The sequence below is a fragment of the Jaculus jaculus genome, chromosome 3, assembly GCF_020740685.1.
Source record: "Jaculus jaculus isolate mJacJac1 chromosome 3, mJacJac1.mat.Y.cur, whole genome shotgun sequence".
Lineage (NCBI taxonomy): Eukaryota > Metazoa > Chordata > Mammalia > Rodentia > Dipodidae > Jaculus > Jaculus jaculus.
This window is the reverse complement of record NC_059104.1, coordinates 60,285,257-60,296,005: the sequence shown is the minus strand read 5'-3', so window position 1 is coordinate 60,296,005 and position 10,749 is coordinate 60,285,257. Positions and strand designations below refer to the sequence as shown.

Genomic DNA, 10,749 nt, shown 5'->3' with positions numbered 1-10,749 from the left:
GTGCACCACCACGCCCTAATAAATTCGATAAAATTCTGGAGAATTGCCAAGTGTGGTGACCCATGACTTTAATCCCATCATTTGTGAGGCAGACATAGAAGGATCACTGTGAGCTCAAGGCCAGTCTAGGACTACAGAGTGAGTTTCAGGTCAGCCTGGGCTACAGTGCGATCTTATCGCGAAAAACCCAAAAACTATATATATATATTTCTGTATATGTATAGAGAGAGAATGTGTGTGTGTGTTTCAGAATTAACGCTTTCTCATTCGATTAAAACCTTCAAAACCAGAAAATCTTGCGAAATTACACAAACTACACCTCCCAGGATGCAAAGCGGTTTTTTTCTTTCATCATATTGGCCCGCGATAAGGAAGGCCCCATCATGCCTCGCGGCGCGAACGGCAACCTGGGAGCGGTAGTTCCTGTGGCCCGGCCACTATCGCCAGCGCGGCAGCGGCAAGAGCCGCGGCACCCGTGCTTGTGTGAGGGTAGCGGAGGGGAGAAAGGGCGCGAACGGAAGCGGTGAGTCAGGCACTGTCTACGCGATAAAGGGAGGCGGTGCCACGGCCGAGGGCCCAGTTCGGGAACTGTGGAGGGAACCATAGTCTCTTGTAGGACGCCGGCGTTTTAGCTTCAGTGAGCGAAGGCTGAGGAGGAGCCGGGCGCCCGCCGCCGTTCTCGTCCTCAGCGCCCCGCCGCCATCTCCACCATGCAGTCCCGGGAAGACGCCCCGCGCGCCCGCCGCCTCGCCAGTCCCCGCGGCGGCAGGCGGCCCAAGAGGATGTCCAAGCCGTCGGTGTCGGCGTTCTTCACGGGCCCCGAGGAGCTCAAGGACACGGGCCACTCGGCGGCCCTGCTGGCGCAGCTGAAGTCTTTCTACGACGCGCGGCTGCTGTGCGACGTGAGCATCGAGGTGGTGACGCCCGGCGGCGCGCCCGGCACGGGGCGCCTCTTCCACTGCAACCGCAACGTGCTGGCCGCCGCGTGCCCCTACTTCAAGAGCATGTTCACGGGCGGCATGTTCGAGAGCCAGCAGGCGCGCGTGACCATGCACGACGTGGACGCCGAGTCCTTCGAGGTGCTGCTGGACTACTGCTACACGGGGCGCGTGTCGCTCAGCGAGGCCAACGTGCAGCGCCTGTACGCCGCCTCCGACATGCTGCAGCTGGAGTACGTGCGCGAGGCCTGCGCCTCCTTCCTGGCGCGCAGGCTCGACCTGAGCAACTGCGCGGCCATCCTCAAGTTCGCCGACGCCTTCGACCACCACCAGCTGCGCGCTCAGGCCCAGGCCTTCATCGCGCACAACTTCAAGCCGCTCAGCAGGATGGGCTCCGTGCGGGAGGAGACCCTGGCGGACCTGAGCCTGGCCCAGCTGCTGGCCGTGCTGCGCCTGGACAGCCTGGACGTGGACACCGAGAGGACCGTGTGCCACGTGGCCGTCCAGTGGCTGGAGGCGGCGCCCAAGGAGCGGGGTCCTAGTGCCGCCGAAGTCTTCAAGTGCGTCCGCTGGGCGCACCTGGCCGCCGAGGATCGAGACTACCTGGAAGGGCTGCTGTCCAAGCCAGTGGTGAAGAAGTACTGCCTGGACGTCATCGAAGGGGCCGTGCAGTTGCGCTATGGTGACAAGCTGTACAAGTCTCCCGGGCCAAAGCCAAATGGCAGCGGGAGCGGCGGCGGCAGCGGCTCTGTAGCCGAAAATCCCCCCCAGAGGCTGGGCATGTGTGCCAAGGAAATGGTGATCTTTTTTGGACATCCCAGAGATCCCTTTCTCTGCTATGACCCATACTCGGGAGACATTTACACAATGCCCTCGCCTTTGACCAGCTTGGCACACACTAAGACCATCACCTCCTCCGCTGTCTGTGTGTCCCCGGACCATGACATCTACCTAGCTGCGCAGCCCAGGAAAGACCTCTGGGTGTATAAACCGGCTCAAAATAGTTGGCACCAGCTGGCAGACCGCCTGCTGTGTCGTGAGGGCATGGATGTGGCCTATCTGAATGGCTACGTTTACATTTTGGGTGGGCGAGACCCTATTACCGGAGTTAAGTTGAAAGAAGTGGAGTGCTACAGTGTTCAGAGGAACCAGTGGGCACTGGTGGCCCCTGTTCCTCATTCTTTTTATTCTTTCGAACTAATAGTTGTTCAGAACTATCTCTATGCTGTCAACAGTAAGCGCATGCTCTGCTATGATCCCAGCCATAACTTGTGGCTGAACTGTGCATCTCTTAAGCGAAGCGACTTTCAAGAAGCCTGTGTCTTCAAAGATGAAATCTACTGTATCTGTGACATCCCTGTCATGAAAGTCTACAACCCAGCTAGAGGAGAATGGAGACGGATTAGTAATATCCCACTAGACTCTGAGACCCACAACTACCAGATTGTCAATTATGACCAAAAGTTACTGCTTATCACTTCTACCACTCCTCAATGGAAAAAGAACCGTGTAACAGTATATGAATATGATACTAGGGAAAACCAATGGATTAATATAGGTACCATGTTAGGCCTTTTACAGTTTGACTCTGGCTTTATTTGCCTGTGTTCTCGTGTTTATCCTTCCTGCCTTGAACCTGGTCAGAGTTTCATCACTGAGGAAGATGATGCAAGAAGTGAGTCTAGTACTGAATGGGACTTGGATGGATTCAGTGAGCTGGACTCTGAGTCAGGAAGTTCAAGTTCTTTTTCTGATGATGAGGTCTGGGTGCAGGTAGCTCCTCAGAGAAATGTACCAGATCAGCAGGGTTCTTTGTAAATAGTTTGGAACATTAAGCTGTTTATATTACTATGTGGAATATTTCTTAAAACGATATCCTTTTTCCTGAAAGAAAAAAGTTGATTAGGACTGAAGATTTGGTTAGAAAGGGTAGTATTTTGAAATACTAATGTACAAAATTTAAACAGTCCCTGAAATCAGCCTATTTAAGTAATTTACTGTGCTAAAAGTCCAGAATTAAAATTTGCGTAAGTGAACTATATAATTGATTAGGATGCTTGGTAGTTTTTTCAATATTTTGGTTAAATTAATATGTGCATATTTTGATCATCCTAATTTAGTTTTATGTTAGGTGTTAAATTTTGTTTAGTGCTACTAAGAATTTAACTTAATTTTTTAACTTAATTTGTTAATAGGAAAATTAGACTGTTAATTGGTTGGATTTTGAAGGTGTATATTTTCCGTTAGAATAATGAAAATAGATTTACATTTTAAGTCAGTTTTCAGTATGCTAAGTTAAATACAGTTTGTTACAATTTGCTTTGCTTTCCTTTCTGCAAGAAAAGTGGATATATGTATTAAGGTTACTGAATAGTGGTTTCATTTTGATAAAGTGCTCAGTGGGTTTACAAGATTACTCAAAGTTTTTAAGGCTAGGAGTGGTGGTGCAGGCCTTATAATCCCATCACTTGGGAAGCAGAGGTAGGGGGGTTGACATGAGCTCAAGGCTAGCCTGGGATTACAGAGTGAATTCCAGGTTGGCCAGGGCTAGAGTGAGACTCTATCTCAGGGGGAAAGAAAAAGTCAGGATTCCACTGCTTTAAAGAAGTTTCAGTTTTATTTTAGAGTAAAGGTGAATTTGCTAAATGTGGCCAATTATCTTATCTTGAAAAAAAAATGCATTCAAGTAGTGTCACCAATTGTTTGAACACCCTTCTAAACCAACAGAAAAGTTGTTCTGTAGGTTCTGTTTTGATCTATACCTGAAAAGTGCTCTGTTGACTCAGAGCAACAACCCTTTTTTCCACTGGACATATAATGAATAATGTAAATGTTTATACCTTGGTCATGCCTTGTCTTAAAACAATTTGTTTGCTTCCCTAATATATTTTGGTTGTATAGTTTTGTATTCATTTGAGAGGTTTCATCAGCAGAAATGATTTATTCTTTCTGTACTGTGAAATGATCTTGGTTTTGAAGAAACATACAGTATAAAAGTAGTATTTTATTGAGATCAGTAGTTACATTGTCTCTCAACTCTTAAGTCAAGTGCCAGCACAGAACTTTAAAATTTCAAGCTTGTGTATAGAACTGTTTTGTGCAGTATTGAAATATTGTCAGTTTTGTAAGTCGCTGTAAATGTTCTTATCAGCTTGAAGATATTTTTGTATTAAAAGCTAACCATTTTAAGAACTTAAGTGGATGATGATGGCATTTGGGGCCAATAGTGAATGTATGTTTTTTCAGAATTATTTCCTTACATGGTGGTATACATGGTCATTTTATTACAGTACCTGTATCTAGTTTGTATTTCTCTGTGAACTCTGCTCCAGTTTCTTGTTTCTGTCACCATATATAAAGGAAAGAACAGAAATTGACAGTAAATCACACAAAATTGACATTGTTAAATTTCAGGTGCTTAACATTTGAAGGTTTAATGCATATGGTTGTCACCATACTTATACATATTCGTGCTAAATGGTGTACAGTACACAGATGTTTATGGTATAAAGTTTTCTATATCTGCTTAGAACTATCTTCCCGAATCCTTAATAACAAATTTGATTCCTCATCAGTGCTTATTCTGTAATGACAGCTAACATTTTTATATTCTTGTAGAGGGCAGGAGTGTGGTTTGGGATAGGGAAGTGACTTTTGGATGACAAAAATAAATAAAAAGAAAAAAATCCCACAAATAATACTTTATTCATCATTTTGGTTGGCTGCTTGAAGAGTTTGTAAGACTTTCAGATTAGCATTATTTCCATTGAAATACTTCTCTTAAAGGATAATCATGCTTTAGTGGCCCAAGATGAAATTCCATCCATTTGCTATCAGGAATGTTATAAGCATCACTCTCTACTTAGCTATTTCTCAGTGGTGGTTTGGGGCCAAGTTTTTCTTCACCATTAACATCTATTGATAACGTTCTTCTCAGTAAGATGGAAACGTGGCAGTGCTTATCCCAACCAGATTACCATATACACAGTTAAGGTCTGTAACTGATGTCATCTTCAGCCCTTGAGTTAAAGCTTAGTCTAAATCTTAGTGATATCTTAGCTTACAATGACATTTTCTTGGGAAGGATTTTGATTTTGTGATATATTTGTAAATTAGGGAGTAGATGTTAATTATTTTATAGATAACTGATTTGTATGTGGTTAATTATAAATAAAACTGGTTCTGAATCCAAGACTTCTTGACTTTGTAATTCATTGGTTCTGTATAAAAACACTTGCATATGGGCTGGAAAACTAGCTTAGCAGTTAAAGCACTTGCCTGCGAAGTGTAAGAACCCATGTTTGACTCTAAAGGTCCCACATAAGCCAGGTGCAAGATGACACAAGTGTGCAAGACCACACCTGCACACAAGGTGGCACACACATCTGGACTTCAAGTACAGTGGCTGGAGGCTCTGGTGTGCTAGTTCTCTCTTGTATACATGAGCATTAAAAAAAAAAAAAAAAACTTGTTTAAAAAACAACAAAGCAAATAAACCTTGCTTGTATAGTAGCAAAACTAGCAGTGTTGAAATCCCTTTTGACATGAAAGCCCTGTTGTGCACTTAATCTAAGCACATTTTCAGCAAATGTTCACCATGTTATTTCCAGTGCTACTATTGATAAGATTTAGAATTGCCTCAATTATGTTTGTGTTTATCTCCCTATAGTCTGAAGTTTTGAGCTCTACATTATTTAAATACATTCTTGTTGGAATGGGGGGTGTTGTGTGTGCCACAGAGTGCTTGTAGAGGTCCAAGGATGACTTCAGGTGCCGGTCCTCACTTTACACCTAGTTTGAGACAGAGTCTCTGTTGTTCGCTGCTGCATAAGCCAGCTAGCGAGAGTTTCTGAGTATTTCTCCACCTCCCCTCTCAACAGAGGAACACAGATTACAAATGTGCACTGCCGGCTTCTGGAGATCCAAACTCTGGTCCCAGTGCTTCTGCAACAAGTGCTTTCCCTGCTGAGCCATCTCTCCAGCCCCTAAGTACTTTAAGCTCAAACTAAGGGCTGGAGACATGACTCAGCAGTTAAGGCACTTGCCTATGAAGACTTGACGTGAGTTTGATTTGCCCAGTGCCACATAAAGCCAGATACACAAAGTGGCACCTATGTCAAGTTCATTTGCAGCACCTGGAGGTCCTGTTACACCCAATTTTCTCTGTCTTCCCCCCTCCCTCCCTCTTTTTCTCTTCCTCCCTCCCTCTTTCTCCCTCTGCTTATAAATAAATATTTAAAATTATAATTAAATGGCAGCCAGATATATGGTAGTGCTATGCATTTTTTTTATCCTTGAACTGGAGCGGCAGAGACAGTTTCTCAGGCCAGCTTGGGTTACAGAGCAAGTGAGACTGTCTCAAAGCAAAAACAAGGGCTGAGGGTAAAATGTTTGCTATATAAGTGTGAGGACCTGAGTTTGGATTCCCAGAACCCATATACAAAGCCAGGTCTAAGCATATACACCTGTAAACTCAGCACTGAGGCGAGTGGGGAAAGGAGGATCACAGAGCTCATTGGTCAGCTAGTTTAACCAGGAGGGGGGAAGGAGTGAGTTCTGGACTCAGTGAGCGACCCTGTCTAATAAATAAGGTAGAAGAGTGATAGAGGAGGCCACCCAATGTCCTCTTGCTTCTGCATAGATGTGAACAGGCACATGTATCTGCACACACATGTGCTTATACCATACATACCAAAAAAGAGAGAGACAAAAACCATGTTGGTATTTTCAAAAGGAAAGAAGACTGAATTAGCAACTTGCTTAAATTTAGATTTAGGATTAAATTTGAATTATATTTGTCAGCTCTCTCCTCTGAGCAGCATTTTCCTGTTTTAATGCTTAGAGTCATAATTGGAAATATGGTGAGAGCTTTTGAGTCATTCCCCATGAAATTGCACATGTTCCTGTTTTAATAGTCTCAAGAATACTTCTGAAGCTCATCCACGCATCCAAGGTAAAGCACTTGTGACAGAGTTGAAAGAGCACCTCTACTAAGAGGAATTAGCATTTCCACAAGACACACAGCTCTAGTGTTTGTCAGAGTAAAGAATGTGATGTCATTCCTAAGACAGATAAAGTCATAATTTTCTTTTGTAGTTTAATTTTTTTTTTTTTTTGGTTTTTTTAAGTAGTGTTTCACTCTAGCCCAGGCTGAACTGAATTCATTGTCATGATGGCCTCAGACTAACAGCGATCCTCCTACCTCTGCCTCCTGAGTGCTGGGATTAAAGGTGTGCACCACCACGCCCAACTCAATTTTAATTTTTTAAACTTTTTTTTTTCAAGGAAGGGTCTCACTATAGCCTAGGCTGACCTGGAACTCACTATGTAGTCTCAGGGTGGCCTTGAACTCAACAGCAATCCTACCTCTGCCTCCCAAGTTAAAGGCATGAGCCACCACACCCAGCAATTTAAACTTTTTATTGTCAACTTCCATAATTATAGAAAAACCATGATTATTCCCTCCCTTCCTCCACTTCCCCCTTCACAAATCCACTCTCCATCATATCCTCTCCCCCTCTCAGTCAGTGTCTCTTTTATTTTGATGACATCATCTTTTCCTCCTACTATGAGGGTCCTGTGTAGGTAGTGCCAGGTATTGTGAGGTCATGAATATCCAGGCATTTTGTGTCTGGAAGACTGCATTGTAAGCAGTCCTACCCTTCTTTTGGCTCCTCCATTCTTTCTGCCACCTCTTCCGCAATGGACCGTGGGCCTTAGAGGATGTGGTATAGATGTTTCAGTGCTGAACAGTCCTCTGTCATTTCTTCTCAGCACTATGGTGCCTTTTGAGTCACCCCAGAAGTCACTGCCATCTGAAAAGTGAAGCTTCTCTAACCCAAAAGTGAGAGCAGTATTAACAGAAGGGCTTACTGGGCAGTTTGGTGAGTACAATATATGCATTTAGGCAGACACCAAAAGGTGTTACAGTCCTAGGGTTCATGACCTCTCCCATCATGGGTTTTCAGTACCAGGCATGTATTCCATCTGGTAGATCAGGCCTCCAGTCCAATTAGAGAGCAGTTCGTTTCTCCCATAACAGACATGCTACTATTGCATGGTTGGTTCATTTTGCCTAGATGGCCAAATTTAAGGCTTGCAGTATCCACTGTTGTTTATCTCCACTGATGACTTCTCTCTCTTCCATAGGGCTGCATGCAGCTTAGCTTTTTCCAGCTTTCTGTCAGCTGGTCTACAGGGAGGAGGTTTTCAGCTCAGCTTCGGCTTGATTTATCAGTGACCTTGCAGCCCAAGTATGTGGAGTCTTCAGCAATAGGGTGTTTACCATCTATTCCTGGTGGGAAACCAAGATCCTTGGCAATGGCTTCTAATGTTTTGGGGGCATCAAGGACCTTCCTGGCCAACAACTCACTGGAAGGTATCCCATCCCTGGCACTGAAACTTTCTAGTAACAATCTATGGCTTCTGGGTGCACCATTGCCCAAGAAAGTGGGCTTCCATATGGCTTATTCATATTCTCTTAAGATTTTTTTTAAAAAATTTTAAAATATTTTTATTTATTTATTTATTTATGTAACAGAGAAAGAGGGAGAGAGAGAATGCACATGCCAGAACCTCCAGCCACTGCAAACAAACTCCAGACACATGTGTCCCCTTGTGCATGTGGCTAACGTGGGTCCTGGGGAATCAAACCAGGGTCCTTTGGCTTTGCAGGCAAATGCCTTAACCACTAAACCATCTGTCCAGCCCCAAATTTTTTAAAACTAATTAATTTATTTGATGGAGAGAAAGAGGCAGATAAATAGAGAGAGACTGGGTGCTCTAGGGCCTCTAGCCACTACAAATGAACTCCAGATACATGCACCACCATGTTCATCTGGCTTACATGGGTACTGGGCAATTGAACCTGGGTCCTTAGCCTTTGCAGGCATGTACCTTAACCACTAAGCAATCATGCCAGCCTTCCTCTTAAATTTTGATTAACCCTCCCCCAACCCTCCTTTACTTAATCTCTTCCACTGACCTCCACTCCCAGTAATCTGTTCATCTGTTTACATATATACAATACCATCCCTTAAAGTCCTCCCCTCTTCTCCCTCTCTTATAGCCCCTTTCTAGCTTACTGGCTTCTGCTACCAATTTTTATCCCAATTCACATACAAGTCTAAACATTTGTAGCTGGGATCCATATATGAGAGGGAACATGTGGCACTTAGGCTTATTCTGGGCCTGGGTTGCCTCATTTAGTATAATCCTTTCCAGATCCATCCATTTCCCTACAAATTTCATTTTTCATTACCACTAAGTAGAACTCCATTGTGTAAAAGTACCATATCTTCATTATCCATTCATCAGTTGCGAGATATCTAGGCTGTTTCCATTTCCTAGTTATTGTGAATAGAGTGGCAATAAACATGGTTGAGCAAGTATCTCTAAGGTAGTGGGAAAAGGCCCTAGAATATATGCCTAGGAGTGGTATAGCTGGGTCATATGGTAACTCTACTTTTAGCGGTCTCAGGAATCTCCATACTGATTTATTTATTTATTATTACACATTATTATAATAGTGTAGAGGGGTTCCTCTTTTTCCACAGCCTCACCAGCATTTATTGTCATTTGTTTTCTTAATTTTAATTTCTTTAATTATTTATTTGAGAGCAACAGACACAGAGAGAAATACAGATAGGGGGAGAGAGAGAGAATGGGCGCGCCAGGGCTTCCAGCCTCTGCAAACGAACTCCAGACACGTGCGCCCCCTTGTGCATCTGGCTAACATGGGACCTGGGGAACCGAGCCTCTAACCGGGGTCCTTAGGCTTCACAGGCAAGCACTTAACCGCTAAGCCTTCTCTCCAACCCTCATTTGTTTTCTTGATGATAGCCATTCTGACAAAGGTGACATGGAATCTCAAAGTAACTTTAATTTTTATTCCCTGATGGCTAAGGATATACATAATATATTTTCACCATCCAAAAGAGATGTGAAAATTAAAGACAACATCAGAACAAAGGCAGAGTCGACATTTCTAAAATTTAAAAATTAATTATGATAATATTGAAGTTACCAAATAAAAACTTTAAGGGGAAAAAAAAATCAAATGAGCTAATATATATAAAGGCTTTGAAACTTAAACATCCTCCCCATCAGCGCTTATGGTCTTTCTAGTCCTGTGCTTTTTAAATTTTAAAATATTTTATTTTTATTTATTTATTAGAGAGAGAGAGAGAGACAGACAGAATGGGCACACCAGGGCCTCTAGCCACTGAAAACAAACTCCAGAAATAGGGTCCTACCATATAGTTCTGTTGGGCAACAAAGAGCCTTGACAATAGCCTCTAGTGCTTTGGGGGCTGGGACCTCCCTGATTAACAACTTAATCTCAGTGCCCTGGCACTGAGATTGTTCTGTACACTCTAGCTTCTGGGCTCAGTATTGCCCAGTCCACAAGGCAATTCTGCACAACTCTCTTTTTATTTTATTTTTAACTATTTTAAAATTTTTTTTAATTTATTATTTTATTTGAGAAATAAAGGGAGGGGGGCACGCCAGGGACTTTAGCCACTGCAAACTAATGCGAAATGCATGCATCACCTTGTGCATCTGGCTTACGTGGGTCCTGAGGAATCGCACCTGGGTCCTTTGGCTTTGCAGACAAGCACCTTAATGCTAAGTCGTCTCTCCAACCCACAACTCTCATTTTAAAAAATTACATTAATTAGCTAATGAAGTGGGTTTCCATATGACTTATTCATAAGATAATTTTGGGTTTTTTTGTTTCTTTTTTTTTGTTCATTTTTTATTTATTTGAGAGTGACAGAGAGAGAAAGAGGCAGATAGAGAGAGAGAGAGA

The 10,749-nt window shown here is 43.4% G+C and overlaps 1 protein-coding gene across 1 annotated transcript; it reads left to right on the top strand.

Moving 5' to 3' along the window:
• The first annotated feature begins 219 nt into the window (after positions 1-219).
• Positions 220-5,132, top strand: Kbtbd7 (kelch repeat and BTB domain containing 7). Its single transcript, XM_004650998.3, has one exon. It carries the CDS (start codon positions 711-713, stop codon positions 2,754-2,756), a length of 2,046 nt encoding a protein of 681 aa, XP_004651055.2. The 5' UTR covers positions 220-710; the 3' UTR covers positions 2,757-5,132.
• Positions 5,133-10,749: the final 5,617 nt, after the last annotated feature.

Excerpts from the sequence above, each read along its gene's own strand:
- Kbtbd7 (XM_004650998.3), top strand. The coding sequence starts at position 711 with ATGCAGTCCCGGGAAGACGCCCCGCGCGCCCGCCGCCTCGCCAGTCCC.